This window comes from Oncorhynchus masou, chromosome 16 (assembly GCF_036934945.1).
Source record: "Oncorhynchus masou masou isolate Uvic2021 chromosome 16, UVic_Omas_1.1, whole genome shotgun sequence".
In the NCBI taxonomy this organism is placed as follows: Eukaryota; Metazoa; Chordata; class Actinopteri; order Salmoniformes; family Salmonidae; genus Oncorhynchus; species Oncorhynchus masou.
Window position 1 is genome coordinate 5,588,467 of NC_088227.1, and position 21,888 is coordinate 5,610,354.

The window sequence follows — 21,888 nt, forward strand, 5'->3', positions numbered from 1 at the left end:
CAGAAAACCTCACAAAGAAACAGGCTGCATTATACTAAAATTGGACAGCACTAAATATTATGTTACTATATAATATCTCTCTGTCCTCCTAGTTTTTCTCACTAGGGACTGGAACTGGAGAGTCTTTTCATAATGTCCTCCCACAAAGATACTTGCCCTATCGAGAGTAGCCTACTCTCCCTTCTCTGACAGCTGGAACGGCTAGCTAAACCTTTCACCCACTTCCGTGGCTGTTAGCTAGCTAGCTACCTAGCTTCAAATGCATTTCAAGTTACAACGATAAATACGTCAACATATCTAGCTAACTAGCTAATATGAAGTTAGCTAGCTGGTGATATTTAATTCACTCCTATAAAGTATGCAATGTTAGCTAGCTGGCGAACAATACATTAGCGGCTCGTTTGAGTTAGCCTGCACACATAGTTGCTGTAGCTATCATTTTCTAAATATATTTACTTACTTGAATAGGTTCTCCCACTGCCTACATTTTCTGGGTCCTTAGAAAAACATAATAATGGGCAATCTACCAGAAGTTTTAGGTGGTAGAAAAATACAGTCAGCCATATGGATGATTAGAGGGCTTCCCCACCAGACTGATTCTGGTCTTCCAACATTTTAAATATTTTTTAAAATAAAATGTTTATTTATCTGTTATTTTACCAGGTAAGTTGACTGAGAACACTTTCTCATTTACAGCAATTAGAGGAGGGGGATGAATGAGCCAATTGTAAACTGGGGATTATTAGGTGACCGTGATGGTTTGAGGGCCAGATTGGGAATATGGCGCCTGGTGTGGTTGCTATGTGATTTGTGACGCAACTGCAAGCCATCTATAGTCCACGATCAGCTCCTTGGTCTGACTGACGTTGAGGGAATAGAGTCACATCGCTACGGGAAAAGATCTATTAGGGGAATTTCAGGAGACATTTCCGGAGTCTGCTGAATTGTGTTCCATCCATTTACAGCTGGAAACATCTGCATTTGATCATAGTGAGTTCTCTCACAGTTTAAACTGCTTTCACAATACACAATATTTGCCACAAATGTCATGTTCGACATCGACTCTCCAACTTTGATTCTGGGACTTTGAGTTGTGTACTGTGAAAGGATTGAGAAAATTGTGCAGTGAAGGCGGTTTCAGACTCTTTAGCTTTTCTAAACTAAAGGTGAGCCGAGGTTGAGTTGTTTGAGTAGTAGTTGAGCACACAATTATCTGATTACTTAGCTCCATAATGAACACTGTGCAGAGGTCCCTGAATTCTCTAATCCAACAGGCTGTCTACATAAGTCTGTACATCCCCTCTGTACTTAGCCATATAAAGAGGAGAGGTGGGCTCACTCTATAATCCAACACTGACATGTGAAACAGATCTGGACTACGTTTGTTCGATGTTTGTGTGCAACACTACAACTCCACCAAGCAGCGGGGATGGAGATGGAGGGTAGAGACTTACATCGACCCAACTGAGTGGAATGTATGTGTGTGTGTACACTCAAACCCACTAATTGCAGGATCTGTAAGGTGTGTCGGGCACACAGCCTTGATCTGATATATGTAGTTTAGAGAGCGAAACTGCTGACTGAGTAGGTAAGTGTTTCCACCTGGACCAAATGCAGTGTAACACATTGCAGACCAGTACCTATGAGGCATTACGAGGGATATACTGCTCCTTAATAGAATAAAGTCTGGAAAATATATGGAACAAACAGAGATATTTGATTGTTTCAAAAGAATATACACTATGTTCAAAACATTAGGAACATCTTCATAATATTGACTTGTACCCCTTTTTGCCCCCAGAACAGCCTGAATTAGTTGGGGCATGGACTCTACAAGGTGTCTAAAGAGTTCCACAGGGATACTGGCCCATGTTGACTCCATTGCTTCCCACAGTTGTGTCAAGTTTACTGGATGTCCTTTGGGTGGTGAACCATTCTTGATACACACGGGAAACTGTTGAGCGTGAAGAATCCAGCAGTGTTGCAGTTCTTGACACACTCAAACCGATGCGCCTGGCACCTACTACCATACCCCATTAAAATGCACTTAAATATTTTGTCTTGCCCAGTCACCCACTGAATGGCACACATACACAATCCATATCTCAATTGTCTCAAGGTTTAAAATCATTCTTTAACCTGTCTCCTCCCCTTCCTCTACATTGATTGAAGTGGATTTAACAAGTGACATCAATAAGGGATCATAACTTTCACCTGGATTCACCTGGTGAGTCTGTCTGTCACGATCGTCGTAAGAAATCGTAGGAAATCCTGGCAGGACAGGATAGCCTTCCTTGGTGGCAGACGCAAGGAGAGAATGGAGTACAGCGACAACGCCGGGGTTCGCGGCCACAAGGAAAGCCCAAAAAACAGGCCAACATTTGGGGGGTGGCACAAGGGGTGGTCGGCGGAGCCGAGGAGTGAGTCAGAGATCGTCAGTGAGTTGATGGAGAAATTGGAGGAGAGAGAAATGAGAGAGTTGTTGTGTTGGTGTATGATGCACGACATTCACCCTAAGGAGCGTGTCATCAGTTTGGTAAAATCTGTGCTGGCTCCACGCACCAGGTCTCCAGTACACCCACCAAGCTCTCCGCACTCGCCTTGAGGCGCGTGTCATCTGTCCGGTACGTCCTGTGCCAGCTCCCCGCACTCACCGTGCGAAGTGTGTCATCGTTCCTGTACAATCTGTGCCAGCTCCACGCACCAGGCCTCCAGTGACGGTCGGCAGTCCAGAGCCTCCAGCGACGGTCTGCAGTCCAGAGCCTCCAGCGAGGGTCAACGGTCAGGAGGTTCCAGGCAAGGCATCCAGTCCCACTCCAAGGCCGGAGCCTTCCTCTGTGCCGGTGCCCAGTCCAGGCACGGCGTCCAGTCCCGCTCCAAGGCCGGAGCCTTCCTCTGCACCGAGGTCCAGTCCAGGCACAGTGTTCAGCCCTGGTACATGGCTGGATCCACGGGATGAGCGGGTTCTTCGTCCCGCACCAGAGCCGCCATTGGGGGGGGGGGGGTACTGTCATGCCCTGACCATAGAGAGCCTTTTTATTCTCTTCTATTGTGGTTAGGTCGGAGTGTGACTAGGGTGGGTAATCTAGGTTGTTTATTTCTATGTTGGCCTGGTATGGTTAACAATCAGAGGCAGCTGTTTATCGTTGTCTCTGATTGGGGATCATATTTAGGCAGCCATTTCTCCACTGTTTTATGGAATCTTGTTTATGTGTAGTTGCCTGTGAGCACTTCATTGACATCACGTTTCATTTGTTCTTTATTGTTTTGTGCGTTTCACTTCAATAAATATGTGGAACCCATATCACGTTGCACTTTGGTCCGAATGTTCTTACGACAATCGTGACAATGTCATGGAAAGACCTAGTGTTCCTAATGTTTTGTACACTCATTGTATGGAGCATGTACTATTGTTATCCCTTGCTTCATGCAAAAACAAAACAAAGAAAAGTGATAGATGAAATGGAAAGATTTGGTAAACTTACGATTAATGGAGAAAGTGTGGATGTCTTCCTAGATTTGTGATCGAAACAGCTTTTTCCAGAAGGGTGGCGTGAGTGAGGCTAGTGTGTGTGTGTTTCAAGATGTATTGTCATGTGCACAGGTACAGTGAAATGCCTTTCTTTCAAGCTCTTTCCCAACAATGCAGTAGTCAATATCCATAGGACTATAAAGTAAAGTAAAACAAAAACACACAAGGAATCGAACATGAGAAAGTAGCTAATCTATTACAGGGTCAGTGCCAATACCATATCTACAATGTGCAGGGATGCTGGAGTGGAAGGGGTAGATATGTATAGGGGTGAGGTGACTAGGCATCAGAATATGATCAGCGGAGTAGCAGCGTATATGTGTGTAAAGTCCATATGGATGTGTGTGCATGCTAAGTGTGAGTGTGTATTGGAGTATCAGTGTGTATTGGAGTATCAGTGTGAGTGTGTGTGTATAGTCCTGTGAGTCAGTGCTAAAATATGAATCAAATAAAAGGTCAATGAGTCCGTGCAGCTATTTTGTTAGCTATTTAGTAGCCGTATGGCTTGGGGACAGAAGCTGTGTGGGAGCCTTGGGGACAGAAGCTGTGTGGGAGCCTTGGGGACAGAAGCTGTGTGGGAGCCAGTGTGAGGGACAGAAGCTGTGTGGGAGCCTTGTGGGATTGGAGATCAGCTGAGTGTGGGAGCCTTGGGGACAGAAGCTGTGTGGGGAGCCTTGGGGACAGAAGCTGTGTGGGAGCCTGTGGGGACAGATCAGTGTGTGTGGGAGCATTGAGGGACAGGAAGCTGTGTGGGAGCCTTGGGGACAGAAGCTGTGTGGGAGTATCTTGGGGACAGAAGCTGAGTGTGGGAGCCTCAGTGGGGACAGAAGCTGTGTGGGAGCCTTGGTGACAAATAAAGCTGTGTGGGTTAGCCTATGGCTTGGACAGAAGCTGTGTGGGAGCCTTGGGGACAGAAGCTGTGTGGGAGCCTTGGGGACAGAAGCTGTGTGGGAGCCTTGGGGACAGAAGCTGTGTGGGAGCCTTGGGGACAGAAGCTGTGTGGGAGCCTTGGGGACAGAAGCTGTGTGGGAGCCTTGGGGACAGAAGCTGTGTGGGAGCCTGTTGGTGACAGACTTGTTGCTCTGGTACCGTTTGGAGTGCGGAAGCAGAGAGAATAGTCTATGGCTTTTGGTGGCAGTGGTCTTTAAAGGGTAGGTAGCATAACCGTAACCACATCTAACATACACCTCACTTATACATTTTTCAAGTTATTATATAAAACCGATGAGAATTAGGGAACAGTTGGCATCCATTGAAACGCTTGGCCTTTTCGTGGCTTTCTTTTGCAAATGACTATGAACGAACACATTAATTTCCTAAAACGTGTAAACTACTAAACAGCATATTAAGGTGTGGAACATTGATTGTGTGACAAGTAATAACTCGCAGGTATATTAGGCTCGAGCAGCAAGAATTGATCCGTCCACAATTCAACTGTGAGAACATGGCGGGTCTCAACACCAGCCAACAAAAAGAGCCGCTACTATGAGAGGAGATTACAATGAAACGACAATTGAAACCATGAAATGAATAATTGTCAGTGCTCACTGCTAAAGGGGATATCTAGTCAACTAAAGATGAACGTTTGGAGAAGACAGCCAACACGACAGAGGTGCGACTCCATGACCTGGAAACAGTACCACCTAAGTTGGAAGGGATGATCAAACTCTTTTAAAAGATGTAATCAATCGAAAATCATTCCCATTATTTCAACGTGCCTTGAATCAAAGGACTTGAAACTGGAGTGGAAGCAGCTTCCAACTTCTTTCATGATCTTTTCTATGAGCTGTTTGGCAGGAGAAGATGGGTCCAGTGCTGCTGATTAACATTGAGAACCACACAGCTCAACTCTTGCTGTAGGATTGTACGGATCCACAGCTTTGGAGTCAAGCGGCAAATTGTTAGCCTTGCAGAGAAGAGGATCAGCATCTACCAAGACCTGAGTGCCGAACTGCTAAAACAGAGGGAGACCTACAACGAGGTGAGATCCCAGCTATGCAAGCTAAACCTGAGATGCGGCTTCATCCACCCAGCAAAACTCATCTTCACAATTCCAGAACACAACACACACGTTTTCCACTGCCAAGGATGCTCTAGACTGCTTGGGGAAGCACATCAAACTCAACACACAAGGGGACAAGCCGACAGATGGTTACCCATGACTGGCTCATTACACAGGTATGCTATCCATTGCACAACCATGCACAGTTTTTTTAATACATTTTAATATTTGTAGCTACTTTTTAATTTGACCTGCAGTCAACTTGTACATAACGTGAGAAAAAGGAAAGGGGGATACCTAGTCAGTTGTACAAATGAATGTCTTCAACTGAAATGTGTGATTCGCATTTAACCCAACCCCTTTGAATCAGAGATAAATAACATTGCGTTCTTCATTTCACCTGTCACGTTATTTTTCATTATGAAGCTTACTGGTAGTCCCCAGTCACATGGTGTTTGTTTACGACCACAAAACATTGAGAGACCGGTGCCTTGTAAGTCGCTCATTGTTGTGCAGAACGTGCCAGGTGATCGAGTTACAGTATGGAATTCACAACTAAATGTTTGCCAGATATCTTATAACTATTAAGTTAACTGTCTAAAATGTGCTAAATGCTCTGCAGTTGTACATTTGGTATGCTAATTTAGTAGCTAGTTAGCTATGAGCTTATTCCAAAATCAAGCTTTGTTTGTTAACAGCATAGAATCCCATCCTGGATCAAGGAGCCTTGCTGTCTAGTATTACTGTGAGCAGCATTTTTTTGTAACTTGTATAACTTTATGAGCTGGGGTTTCTGACCTGCAAATACTTTAAGTCAGAGTCTAGAACATGTTTGCAATGCGCTCGTAGCATTTAGTTAGCATTCTCTACGGGATGTTACATATAGTTGTCAGCACTGCTAACCTTCGGATTACAGTGGGGTTTGAAAATAGTGCCCCCTGTGTTCAGTGCCAGTATTACTGAATATCCCGGTATGACACAAGGTCGCTATGAAGGTATGACAATCTGGATACTGCCCAAGCCTACCTATGGTCCAGGACATTTACCCAGTAACTGGGTGAAAAGGGTCAGTATCTATACATTTCCGGATATCTGACATAATGAGTAGATATGCATGTCCTTAACAGCTTTCCACACCTTGATTGTGCAACATTTGCCCATTATTCTTTTCAAAATTCTTCAAGCTCTGTCAAATTGGTTGTTGATCATTTCTAGACAACAATTTTCAGGTTTTGTCATAGATTTTCAAGTAGATTTATGTCAAAACTGTAACTCGGCCACTCAGGAACATTCACTGTCTTCTTGGTAAGCAACTCCAGTGTAGATTTGGCCTTGTGTTTTAGGTTAGTATCCTGCTGAAAGGTGAATACATCTCCTAGTGTCTGGTGGAAAGCAGACTGAACCAGGGTTTTGTCTATGATTTTGCCTGTGCTTAGCTACATTCCATTTTTTTTTCATCCTGAAAAACTCCCCAGTCCTTAACGATGACAAACATAGCCATAACATGATGCAGCCACCACTATGCTTGAAAATATGGAAAGTGGTACTCATTAATGTGTTGTATTGGATTTGGCCCAAACATAACACTCTGTTTTCATGACAAAGAGTTAATTGCTTTCCACATGTTTTGCTTTGTCAATTAGGCTAGTATTGTGGAGTAACTACAATGTTGTTGATGCATCCTCAGTTTTCTTCACAGCCATTAAACTCTGCAACTGATTTAAAGTCAACATTTGTCTCATGATGAATTCCCGGAGTGGTTTCTTTCCTCTCAACTGAGCTAGGAAGGACACCCGTATATTTGTAGTGACTGGGTGTATTGACACACCATCCAAAGTGTAATTAATAACTTCACCAAGCTCAAAGGGATATTCAATGTCTTTTTTCTACCAAGAGATGCCCTGTTTTGCGAGGCATAAACCTCCCTGGTCTTTGTGGTTGAATCTGTGTTTGAAATCCACTGCTCGACTGAGTAACCTTACAGATAATTGTGTGAGTGAGTCCATGCAACTTATTTTGTGACTTGTTAGGCACATTTTTACTCTTGAACTTCTTTAGGCCTGCCATAACAAAGGGGTTGAACACTTATTGACTCAATACATTTCATATTTTCATTTTCAATTAGTTTGTAAACAATTTCGAAAAACAGAATTCCACTTTTACATTATGGAGTATTGTATGTTGTCCAGTGACAGAACATCTCAATGTAAACCATTTAAAATTCAGACTGTAACACCACAAATGTGGAAAAAGTCAAGGGGTGTGAAGGAACTGTAAAACATAACCGCAGACCAAAAGCAAAGAGTGAGCGAAGACTTACAGATTGATGGCTGGCGCCCATCCGTTGCAGGCTGAGTTAGCTACAAAAGAGAGTGGAGGCAAGCTCCTCCCCGGGAGAGAAGTGAGGGAAATACAACATAGCATGGCTACATAGCCGATATGGGACCAAGTCACTATTATTCGAGTCACAAGGAAGTGTCAAGTCAGAAGGTCCAAGTCTTAAATTGAGTCCCAAGTAGAACGGGGTCGAGTGTCGAGTCAAGTTCAATTTGTGCATTCTAAGGGCAAGTCTCAAAAATCTATACTGGCAGTGACTTGTCCAACTACAAATCTTTGTCTATTTATTGAGGCTTCGAGACAGACGTTTTCATTATTTTGTCAAAAACAAAAATGTATCAACAAATTCCAAATGCAAGCTTCATAAGTAAATTGTGAATTTCAAGATATGTTGACATACCAAAAGACCAGTAGGTCTATGCTAGTAATTGTTGTTTGAAGCCCCATTCTGGTGGGCAAAGTAAACGGTTCATTTTCTTGATCACCAAACATAGTAATTTATTCTCTCTTCCTACAATTTGCTGTTTGTGGTGCACCCAATCCCAATGTATTCACTAGCTCAGTGGTTTTCAAACATTTTGATCCGTAACCCCCTGCGCACACCCATGCACAGGCTGGGCGTGTGCATTTATGTTAGAAGTCAATATCAACTAGGGATATCATGTCACATTGTCACTTCTCTGGAGTACAGAGCAAGCAGGATCATACGGCATATCACATATATGGTAGAAAAAGCACCCAATTGTCATACTTGAGTAAAAGTAAAGATACCTTAATAGAAAATTACTCATGAAAAAGTAAAAGTCACCCAGTATCAAATCAAATCAAATTTTATTGGTCACAAACACATGATTAGCAGATGTTAATGTGTGTGGCGAAATGCTTGTGCTTCTAGTTCTGACAATGCAGTAATATCTGACAAGTAATCTAACAATTCCACAACAACAACCTTATACACACAAGTGTATAGGAATGAATAAGAATGTGAATATTAATATATGGATGAGCGATGGCCGAGCGGCATAGGCAAGATGCAATAGATGGTATAAAATACAGTTTATACATATGAGATGAGTAATGTAAGATATGTAAACATTATTAAAGTGGCATGATTTAAAGTGACTAGTGGTCCATTTATTAAAGTGGCCAATGACTTGAGTCTGTACGTAGGCAGCAGCCTCTCTGTGTTAGTGACAATTGTTTACTCAATGTTAGTGATGGCTGTTTAACAGCCTGATGGCCTTGAGATAGATGTTTTCCAGTCTCTAGGTCCCAGCTTTGATGCACCTGTACTGACCTCGCCTTCTGGATGATAGCGGGGTGAACAGGCAGTGGCTCGGGAGGTTGTTGTCCTTGATTATCTTTTTGGCCTTCGTGTGACATCGGGTGCTGTAGGTGTCCTGGAGGGCACGTTGTTTGCCCCCGGTGATGTGTTGTGCAGACCGCACCATCTTTTGGAGAGCCTTGCGGTTGAGGGCAGTGCAGTTTCCGTACCAGGCGGTGATACAGGCCGACAGGATGCTCTCAATTGTGTATCTGTAAAAGCTTGTGAGCGCTGTGGCGCCTTTTTCACCCCACTGTCTGTTTGGGTGGACTATTTTAGTTTGTCTGTGATGTGTACGCCGAGGATTTTAAAACTTACTACCCTCTCCACTACTGTTCCATCGATGTGGATAGGGGGGTGCTCCCTCTGCTGTTTCCTTAAGTCCACGATCATCTCTTTTGTTTTGTTGACGTTGAGTGAGAGGTTGTTTTCCTGACACCACACTCTGAGGCTCCTCACCACCTCGCTGTAGGCTGTCTGGTCAGTGTTGGTAATCAAACCCACTACTTTTGTGTCATCTGCAAACTTGATTATTGAGTTGCATGCATGGCCACGCAGTCAACAGGGAGTACAGGAGGGGGCTGAGCATGCATTTCTGTGGGGCCCCAGTGTTGAGGATCAGCGAAGTGCAGATGTTGTTTCCTACCTTCATCACCTGGGGGCGGCTCGTCAGGAAGTCCAGGACCCAGTCGCACAGGGTGGGGTTCAGACCCAGGGCCTCCAGCTTAATGATGACCTTGGAGGGTACTATGGTGTTGATTGCTGAACTATAGTCAATAAACAACATTCTTACATAGGTATTCCTCTTGTCCAGATGGGATCATTTGTTTATTAATAATTTTCATGTTCAAAATTGTGCACTCTCCTCAAACAATAGCATGGTAATCTTTCACTGTAATAAATTGGGGTTTTAGGCTGGGTTTCTGTACAGCACTTTGAGATATCAGCTGATCTACGAAGGGCAATATAAATAAATTTGATTTGATCTTACTCACGTTGGCCACCGAGAAGGAGAGGGGGGGCCGCAGTCCTTGGTAGTGGGACGCGTCGGTGGCACTGTATTATCCTCAAAGTGGGAAAAAATGTGTTTCGTTTGGGACCTCCCGGGTGGTGCAGTGGTCTAGGGCACTGGATTGCAGTGCTAGCTGTGCCCCCTGAGACCATGGCCAGAGACCAAGGCTCTGTCGCAGCCGGCCGCAAACCAGCGACTCCTGTGGCGGGCCGGGCGCAGTGCACGACAACCAGAGTGCCAGGTGCACAGTGTTTCCTCCGACACATTGGTGCGGCTGGCTTCCGGGTTGGATGCGCGCTGTGTTAAGAAGCAGTGCGGCTTGGTTGGGTTGTGTATTGGAGGACACATGGCTTTCGACCTTCGTCTCTCCCGAGCCCGTATGGCAGTTGTAGCGATGAGACAAGATAGTAACTACTAACAATTGGATACCACGAAAAGGGGGTGAAATTCAAAAAAATAAATACATTTTTTTTTGTTTAGTTTGTCTGGAAGCATGACGTCGGTATTTGTGGCGTGGCTGGTTTTCTTTTTGTAGTCCGTAATTGCCTATAGACCACCCCACATACGTCTCGTGTATGAGCCGTTGACTCCACTTTGTCCCTGTACCGACATTTCACTTGCGGAGGGAATAACTACACTGTTTACATACGGCCAGACATTCCCATGGTTGAATGCAGTGGTTCGCGCTTTCAGTTTCAGTTTCAGGCGGAAGCATTTATTTGGATTATTTTTTTAACACTCAGACATCATTTACAAACTAAGGATGTTAGTGATTCTGACAGGTCAGAGGCAGTATGGATTACCAATATTATTCTTGATAAGTGCGTGAATGATACCATTGTCCTGTCCTGATAAGCATTCAAAATGTAACGAGTACTTTTGGGTGTCAAATGAAAATGTATGGAGTAAAAAGTATATTATGTTCTTTAGGAATGTTGTGAAGTAAAAGTTGTCAAAAATACAAATAGTACAGATACCCGAAAAAACTACTTAAGTAGTACTTTAAAGTATTTTTACTTAAGTACCTTACACAGCGGAGGTTGCAGGATCGGATGGAAAGAATGATCTGTCTGTAGCCTGTTTTTTCCTCCCAAAAATTGTAATTAATTGCCAGAATGTTTCATCTTCATCCCATAAGTATTGAAGGTAGTGTGATATTACAGTTATCTTTAGACATATAGCCAGTAGCACCACAGAGGTATATAATTATAACACACCCAAACTAGGCCTATCTGAAATATGAAAATGATCAATGAAATCGGGTGGGCGCCCTCATGCATGGCTCTGTGTTGTTTTTGTCAAAGCTTGCATAAAATTAATTCAGTTCGTCTGGTAGAGAGTCATCGTTGGGCAGATCACAACTGGGTCTTCCTTTGTAATCCGTAATGGACTGCAACCCCTGCCACATGTGGCGGAGCCTGTCTAATAGGATTCCACATTGGTCCTGTATTGTCCTTTCTTTGTTTGATGGTCGTAACACGACTTCATGTTCATGCTTGCGTCCTCAGCCATAGCCTGGGGGTTGGCTGTGATAGTCTCATGGAATGTAGGCCTACATTGAACACCACACATTGGCTGCTACTGTAGGCTGAATGATAGAACAGCTATTTCCATGTTAAAATGTTATGGGATGTATTTTCTCTATAGTTTTTTATGGTAGGACACTCTGGTAGGCCTACATTGTGATCAAATAGCCACAGTAGCCTAAATGGCCACTGTTAAAACAGCCAATTAAAGCGGTTACAGCCTTAATGTTCACAGTAAACACGCACTAACATTTGGAGGTTGAAGTTTGGACTCATCCAACCTGAAATTAGAAGGAACATTGGTCATGAGTACTTACTGTTTGAGCTTCTGCTTGTAGCAGGAGCATAAGAGTCACAATCGAAGAGGGTACGAAGAAGGGTCTTGTATGCTTGCTTGTGGGTAGAGTAACAGTGGTCCAGGACTATCGCCCCTAGTGGTGAAGGAGACGTGTTGATGAAAGTTGGGCATCACGAGTCTTATTGAAGTGGAATTATAATCACCGGAAACGAGAAAACCAGCCTCCTGGTGTATGGTTTTCTGCTTGTTTATTGCATCGTACAGTTCAGCTTGTTGTTTTCCTGGTCCTGAGGTGGAATATATACAGAAGAAGAAGATAACAGATGAAAACTCTCTCGGGAGGTAGACGCTAAGAACCCTGGAACAAAACACCTCCCTCTGAAACTGGATCCTGGACTTCCTGACAGGTCGCCCCCAGGTGGTAAGGGTAGGTAACAACACATCCCCCACTCTGATCTTCAACACGGGGGTTCTCGGACTGTTCTCTCTGGTACCTCTCTCTGGTACCGGGGCGCCAAGTCTAGGTCCAACAGGCTCCTTAACAGCTTCTACCCCCAAGTCATGGACTGTTCTCTCTGGTACCTCTCTCTGGTACCGGGGGGCCAAGTCTAGGTCCAACAGGCTCCTTAACAGCTTCTACCCCCAAGTCATGGACTGTTCTCTCTGGTACCTCTCTCTGGTACCGGGGGGCCAAGTCTAGGTCCAACAGGCTCCTTAACAGATTCTACCCCCAAGTCATGGACTGTTCTCTCTGGTACCTCTCTCTGGTACCGGGGCGCCAAGTCTAGGTCCAACAGGCTCCTTAACAGATTCTACCCCCAAGCCATAAGACTGCTGAACAATTAATCAATGGCCACCCAGACTATTTACGTTGACCCCCCCACACACACATTTTTGTTTTTACAGTGCTGCTACTCTCTGTTTATTATCTATGCATAGTCACTTTACCCCTCACTACATGTACAAATTACATTGACTAATCTGAACCCCTGCACATTGACTCGGTACTGGTACACCCTTTATATAGCCTCATTATTCTTATTTTATTGTGCTACTTTTTATTGAATGCTTTACTTTAGTTGATTTACTAAATATTTTATTAACTCTATTTCTTGAACTACATTATTGGTTCAGGGCTTGTAAGTAAGCATTTCACGGTAAGGTTGTATTCGGCGCATGTGCCAAATAAAATTGGACTTGATATGAGGGTCGGCATTTATCCATCAGGTATTCCACTGCGCTAGAGTCAGCACGTCATTTGCTGTTGATGAATAAGCATACCCCTCCCCCTCTCAATTTCTCTGAATCCAATGTCCTGTCCACTTTCTGAATGGAGAATCCATCGAGTTGTCCGAAAGCCATGTTTCAGAAAATCAGAGAATACTGCAATTACGAGATACGATCGGATTTGGCCAATGGAATGGAGGGAAGAGGTGGTCGGTTTTCCCTTAGCCTTAATCTCACCAGGACTCCCCTCTCCTGCCTCTTTTTTTGCTGATGTATAGCCAGACTGTGCTCACTGAGTCTTTACCTAGTCAATGTTTTCCGCAGTTTTCTATCAGTCACAGTGGTCAGATAGTCTGCCACCATGTACTGTCTATTTAGAGCCAAATAGCATTGAAGTTTACTTTGATTTTTTGTGGTGTCTTTTATCCAGGTGATATATTTTTCCCCCTCTCTCTCTCTCGCTCTCTCAATTACTCCCTCTCTCTCTCTGTCTCTCTCGCTCTCTCTAAATTCAATTCAATTCAATTTCCTTTATTGGCATGATGTAACAATGTACATATTGCCAAAGCTTACTTTGGGTATTTACAATATGAAAATATGAAAATAATAACAATCAAAATTGTCAACGGGACAACAGTAACAACAATAACCAAGTGTCAAAATAACCATACATTGAACAGTAACAATAAGCATACAGTAGAGGACATGTGCAGGTTGATGTCCCTCTCTCTCAACCTCCCACCCTTTCTCTCTCACCCCCCCCCTCTCTCAATTTCCCTCCCCCTCTCTCTCACTCTGAGTCCTGAGAACTTGATGAAATTACATCAGTAATTGATGATAATACGGAAGAGGACAGGAGCCCAACATTCTGATGTACATGTAACAACCCATTCATGCTGGTGAAAACAATGTTCTCTCTCTGACTTGCTCTACAAATGACGGAACAAACTAAAATTACTGCACATGCTGGGGCATATATTTACCATGTCCTTTAAAGGAAAGAAACACATATGTATGGGGGCTGTTTAGTGTAAAGTGGTCCCCTGAGGGTTGTGTGTGTGTGTTTGCATATGGGTGAGTGTGCATGCATGTGTGCATGGCTGTGCACATGCAGTATGTGTGCGTGCATATGCACATGCATTTGTGTATGTGTGACAGTGTCACTGCATATGGGTATGTAGCAGCTCACCTGAGAGCACAGACTCCAAGGTTATGACCGAGGTACCATCAGGGAGGGCGCTGTCTCCAACCACGTTTGGGTCATGGGCACTGGGTGACGGGGGGTACACTGCCACTCTGGGGTCCTGCAGCAGCAACTTCTTTGGGACTGGAGAGAGGGAGGGAAAGTTTGAATTTCAACCCAAATTGATGGGAAAAATATATGATTCTCTACTCCCTGACAGTGAAATGGTGAGAGAGAGGAAAGTTTTAATCTCAACTGAATACCTCAGCCCAACATACACTGAGTGTACAAAACATTTAGGAACATCTTCCTAATATTTAGTTGTACCCCCTTTTGCCCTCAGAACAGCCTCGATTCGTTGGGACATGGACGCTACAAGGTGTTGAAAGCGTTCCACAGGGAGGCTGGCCCATGTTGACTCCAATGCTTTCCACAGTTGTGTCAAGTTGGCTGGTTGTCCTTTGGGTGGTGGAACATTCTTGATTCACACAGGAAACAGTTGAGCGTGAAACACACAGGAGCGTTGCAGTTAACACACTCAAACCGGTACACCTGGTGTCTTCACCCTCTGAATGGCACACATACACAATCCATGTCTCAATTGTCTCAAGGCTTAAAAATCCTTCTTTAACCTGTCTCTTCCCTTTCATCTCCACTGATTGAAGTGGATTTAACAAGTGACATCAATAAGGGATCATAGATTTCACCTGGTCTGTCTGTCATGGAAAGAGCCGTTGTTAATGTTTTGTATACTCAGTGTATGTCATGCTCTGCCCATGTACAGAGAAACAGAAAGATGAGAGAGAAACACAGAGCGAGGGGGGGGGGGGGGTAGAAGGACAAACCAGTGATTCACCCACCAATTCCCGAAAGTTACGCTCCTCTCCCCTCTAACCTCCCCCTCCATACCGCTTCACAACATCCTGTGAGTCAGGGAAAACCTCACTCTCGACCCAGACATACACACAGGACCCACAATGCAACGGGGTCATACATTCCTTCCCCTCACATGTGGTTTTACGAGTCCGACCTGACCGCAATCTCTGGTCACCGTGTCTGTCCCCATCACGGATGATTTATTGCCTAAAAAAACGTCCGCGTGGCTGTCTGCCCGCCCTCCAATTTCCACTGGCCCGCACAAAAAACAACTAAACTCAGCAGTAGCACTGGCACTGATAATGAAAACTCATACAACAAAAGACAAATTCTAAATGTGATATGGGGAGAAAAAGGAAACATTTGTTTGAAAGGTGTATAAACAAATTGATCACATTTCCTGAGACATTATTGGGCTGCCCGCCAAGAAAGATACAATAAAAGACCTGGCCCAGATCTCACATAACCCATAGAGGCCTTACTTTCTCTGCAAATGAATTGAAAAGGAAATACAGAAATATGATCTTTTTACATAAGTATTCACACCCCTGAGTCGTGTTAGAATCACCTTTGGCAGCGATTTACATCTTTCGGAGTAAATCTCTAAGAGCTGGATTATAATATTTGCACATTATTCTTTTCAAAATTCTTCAAGCTCTGGTTGTTGAATAGCCATTTTCAAGTCTTGCCATAGATTTTGAAGCCGATTTAAGTCCAAACTTTAACTAGGGAACTGATGAACATTCAATATCGTCTTGGTAAGCAACTCGAGTGTAGATGTGGCCTTGTGTTTTAGGTTATTGTCCTTCTGAAAGGTGAATTCATCTCCCAGTGTCTGGTAGAAAGCAGACTGAACCAGGTTTTCCTCTAGGATTTGGTGCTTATCTCCATTCCCTTTATTTTTTTCTAATAAAAATCTTCCCAGTCCTTAAAGCTACAATATGTAACTTTTTGTGCGACCGAGACCAAATTCCCATAGAAATGTGAGTTATATATCTTTCATTCTCATTGAAATCAAGTCTAAGAAGTGGTAGATCTGTTATTTTTGTGCTATTTCTATGCATACTGTTCTTAAGTTTGAAATACAATATTTTTGGTTATGAAAAATATATTTCTCAACAGTTTAGATGGTACAATGAATCTCTACACTAGACTTGCTTGTTTTGTCACATAAATTGAAATGAAGTGAACTATTAGAATTTTAGCAACCAGGAAATGGTGGAGCAATTTCTGCATAGTGCACCTTTAACAATGATAAGCATACCCATAACATGATGCAGCCACTTGAAAATATAGAGTGTTATGCCTGTATCTTTGTAGTGACTGGGTATATTGATACACCATCCAAAGTGTAATTAATAACCATTCTCAAAGGGATATTCAATGTCTGTTTAATTTAACCCATCTACCAATAGGTGCCCCTCTTTGCAAGGCATTGGTTAACCCCCCCTGGTCTTTGTGGTTGAATCTGTGTTTGAAATTCACTGCTCAACTGAGAGATCTTACGTATTTTTGTATGTGTGGGGTACAGAGATGAAGTAGTCATTCCAAAATCAAGTTAAACACTATTATTGTCCTTGAAAAGTATCATGTGACTTGTTAAGCAAATGATGACTTCTAAACGTATTGAGGCTTGCCATAACAAAGGAGTTGAATACTGATTGAATAAAGATTCAGCTTTTCATTTTTTATTCAGTTGTAAACATTTCTCAGAACACCAATCCACTTTGACACTATGGGGTATTGTGTGTAGTGCAGTGATACAGCATCTCAATTTAATTCAGGATGTAACACATCAACATATGGGAAAAGTCCAGGGGTGTGAATAACTTTCTGAAGGCACAGTATAACCCCAAACAAATAAAATAAAATTGTATTTGTCACAAGCTTCATAAACAAGCTTCATAAACAACAGATGTAGACAGTGAAATGCTTACTTAAGGGGCCTTCCCAACAATGCAGAGATTTTTTTGAATGTAATATTACAAAAATAAGAACACGAGGAATAAATACATACATACAGTGCACCCTCATATATAACCTCAAGCATGCAGTACTAACTCTTATATAACCTCAAATATACAGTACTGTACACACTCATATATAACCTCAGACATACAGTACTCATATACAACCTCAAGCATGCAGTACCAAATCTTATATAACCTCAAATATACAGTACTGTACACACTCATATATAACCTCAAACATACAGTACTCATATACAACCTCAAGCATGCAGTACCAAATCTTATATAACCTCAAATATACAGTACTGTACACACTCATATATAACCTCAGACATACAGTACTCATATACAACCTCAAGCATGCAGTACCAAATCTTATATAACCTCAAATATACAGTACTGTACACACTCATATATAACCTCAAACATACAGTACTCATATATAACCTGAAGCATGCAGTACCCACTCTTATATAACCTCAAATATACAGTACTCATATATAACCTCAAACATACAGTACACACTCATATATAACCTCAAACATACAGTACTCATATACAACCGCAAGCATGCAGTACCAAATCTTATATAACCTCAAATATACAGTACTGTACACACTCATATATAACCTCAAACATACAGTACTCATATATAACCTGAAGCATGCAGTACACACCCTTATATAACTTCAAATATACAGTACTCATATATAACCTCAAATACACAGTACTGTAGACACTCTTATATAACCTCAAATATACAATTCTCATACATAACCTCAAGCATGCAGTACCCACTCTTATATAACCTTAAATATACAGTACTCATATATAACCTCCAACTACAGTACTCATATGTAACCTCAAATATATAGTACTCATATATAACCTCAAGCATGCAGTAAGCACTCGTATATAACCTCAAATATACAGTACTGTACACACTCATAACCTCAAACATACAGTACACACTCATATATAACCCGAAGCATGCAGTACCCACTCGTATAGAACTTCAAATATACTTATACTCATATATAACCTCAAATATACAGTACTGTGCACACTCTTATATAACCTCAAATATACAGTACTCATACATAACCTCAAGCATGCAGTACCCACTCTTATATAACCTTAAATATACAGTACTCATATATAACCTCAAGCATGCAGTACCCACTTTCATATAACCTCAAATATACAGTACTCATATATCACCTCAAATATACAGTATTCAAATATAACCTCAAGCACGCAGTACACACTCATATATAACCTCAAACATACAGTACTCATATATAACCTCAAGCATGCAGTACCCACTTTCATATAACCTCAAATATACAGTACTCATATATAACCTCAAATATACAGTACTCATATATATCCTCAAATATACAGTACTCATAACCTCAAACATGCAGTACCGACTTTTATATAACCTCAAATATACAGTATTGTACACACTCATTACCTCAAATATACAGTACTCATATATAACCTCAAATACACAGTACTCATATATAATCTCAAACATACAGTACTCATATATAATCTCAAACATACAGTACTCATATATAATCTCAAACATACAGTACTCATATATAACCTCAATCATGCAGTACCCACTCTTATAGAACCTCAAATATACCGTACTCATATAACCTCAAATATACAGTTGTACACACTCATATATAACCTCAAATATACAGTACTCATATATAACCTCAAATATACAGTACTCATATATAACCTCAAATATACAGTACTCATATATAACCTCAAGCATGCAGTACCCACTCTTCTATAACCTTAAATATACAGTACTCATATATAACCTCCAACTACAGTACTCATAGATAACCTAAAATGTAGAGTACTCATATATAACCTCAAGCATGCAGTACCCACTCTTATATACCCTCAAATATACAGTACTGTACTCACTCATATATAACCTCAAACACACCGTACTCATATATAACCTCAAATATATAGTACACACTCATATATAACCTCAAACATACAGTACTCATAAATAACCTCAAACATACCGTACTCATATATAACCTCAAACATACAGTATACACTATAAACTAGAACTATTAATTAACCATCTTTTATGCTATAGCGCATGTTCACCACATACAACAAAATGTTCAACAGTGATCTCAGTTTCACCCTTTTGAAGATCCTCACAACAGAACTGTGTACATTGTAGAGTATTGTTCACCACAAACAAAGCTTCAACCATCACCTCAGTTGTCCTTTTCTGAAGGCCGTTACAGCATGATGTTTTCCTGTCAAATGTTCAGGCTCCCGTCCAGCCCATTCATTTCAACTTGAACTGTTTCAAAGGCTGTGTGGAAACCGTGGTATAGGTGTATATAGGGCTAGCCACAAATTGAGATGAAAGACAATCTTGCAGTGATAACGAAATGCTATAATGATGACCTATTTTGTAGGTGAAATGTGCAACAGCAAAGTTGAACACTCAGTCGCAAAACTCCATAGACTGCAGAAAACTAGGAAAACATTTAGAAAAAAAGAGCTCAGCTGAATCTTACTCCAGCCCCAACCCTCCCCCATCGACCATATGGAGTGTTGGGGGGGGGCAAGACCAACCCTACCATTAGCAACGCGCTTTCCCCACCCACTGGAGGATATCTCTTTTTCAGCCATCTAGAGTATTTCCTGTGTTTGAGAGGTGAAAAATCTCATTTAAATGATGGATGTCATTTAAATCTTGCCTTAATTTTACTCCTGCGACTCTTTCATACTCTTGCTTCTGCCTGTCTGCCTGTTTGTAATGACCTGTCAAACACACCCCGGGAATGTCTGAAATGGGCTCAATGGAATACATTGTCTTTCCGTAGCATCTATAAGAAAGCTAAAGCTTCGTCTGTGATTTAACGCATCGTCTCGACAACTTTATTTTGAAGGGTGTAAATGTTTTTGTTTACAAATGAGATGCACTGAAATGAAAGCTACTTCTGAAAATGAACACTCGGATTATAGTGATATTGTGTCTGATCTCGCAAACAATATAAAGTATGTATAGATAGGTGTAATCTAGAGCCAAGCGTGTTGATTTCTTTTATCTGAGGGTATTCTGCTATTGACACACCATTTTGAAACAGAACATGACAACAGGAGTAATTAACGAGCCAGGTGAGTGTTGGTAGGCGTGGGACAGGGCAGGTTCATTTATTCATATGCGCATACACCCAGTGTATTTATGCAAAAAACATCATATTTTCTTTAGTTTAACAAAAAAAATAAGTGAAATTTGACATACATTTAAGACCTGAATTCCCACCAAAATCCCTGAACTCCATTATTTGTCCGTGCCAGTAAAATGTCCTATAATTCAGTCAAGATCTGATGGATGTGTGCAGTATCTTCCTTCATCCATTGTCCAACTATACATTTATTAGAATTGTTTTTAAAACCTGAACAATTTTGATGACTATTGCTACCACCATACGCAAATCAGCAGAATGGGGAAAATAGTGGGAGGGAGAGAAATATGATTCCTGGCCTCCCTGTCCCTCCCCTGTCCTCTCTCATCAGTCTGACACACTAATCATGGGTTGGCCCCTCCCCCCACCCTCATTACAGGGCTCTGATTGGTCCTAATTGGCAGCACATGTGGCCTCAGGTCACAGCTGGGAGACGCTGGGTGATGATGGCCCGGCTGTCACTTAGTGAACACACACAGACGTGCATGTACACACACACACACACACACACACACACACACACACACACGTGCACGTTCTTACGTATGTACCTACACACGCACACACTTTCAACACTCCCAATTTCACAAACCCACTCATATTCTTATATTCCTGTTCACACAAAAAGATAATGCATTAGAATTCATACGACAACAACACACATGATGATTGTGAATTCTTAGTGTGCTGACAGTGCTGACTACTAGGAATCAGCAAGGATCACATTTTAAACAACTGTCGGTTGTATGGGAAATAATGGTCAAAAGTAAAACTACTTGACTTGGACTGTTGGATGCAGCCAACAACACTTAACATATTGCAAAGCTCCAAAGATCCAGCACGAGAGAGAAAGAGTGTTTTTGTGTTTTATTCCAATGTGAATCTGTGTGTTTAAGTGTTTGTGTGCGTCTGTATGCGTGTCTGTATGTAGTGTGTGACACAGTGAGAAACACAGCGCATAAATCTCTCCAACGGACGCTGCCAGTTCTGAAATGACACAGTCGCAAAAAACTCCAACTTCCCAAAACATCGATCCTACCTTCTAATTCCCTGCTCTATCGGTGCAGCGGAAGCCCATTCTGGAACACCACAGGGAGTGGGAATATTAGACAGGGGAATGCGAAAGAGAGACAGAGAGCTCAGCGTTCAACACCATAGTGCCCACGAAGCTCATCACTAAGCAAAAGACCCTGGGACTAAACACCTCCCTCTGCAACTGGATCCTAGACTTCCTGATGGGCCGCCCCCAGGTGGTAAGGGAAGGTAACAACACATCTGCCACGCTGATCCTTATCACTGGGGCCCCTCAAGGGTGTGTACTTAGTTCCCTCCTCTATTCCCTGTTCACCCACGACT

The 21,888-nt window shown here is 42.3% G+C and overlaps 1 protein-coding gene across 2 annotated transcripts in view; it reads right to left on the reverse strand.

Annotated features, from left to right (window-relative positions):
• The window catches only part of LOC135557372 (protein eva-1 homolog A-like), a 225,349-nt gene that overhangs the window by 15,850 nt on the left and 187,611 nt on the right, over positions 1-21,888 (reverse strand). For both annotated transcript variants that reach the window (XM_064990586.1, XM_064990587.1), the window contains one exon: positions 14,448-14,585. In XM_064990586.1, coding sequence (XP_064846658.1) covers positions 14,448-14,585 — 138 coding nt within the window. The remainder of the gene's footprint in view (positions 1-14,447; positions 14,586-21,888) is intronic.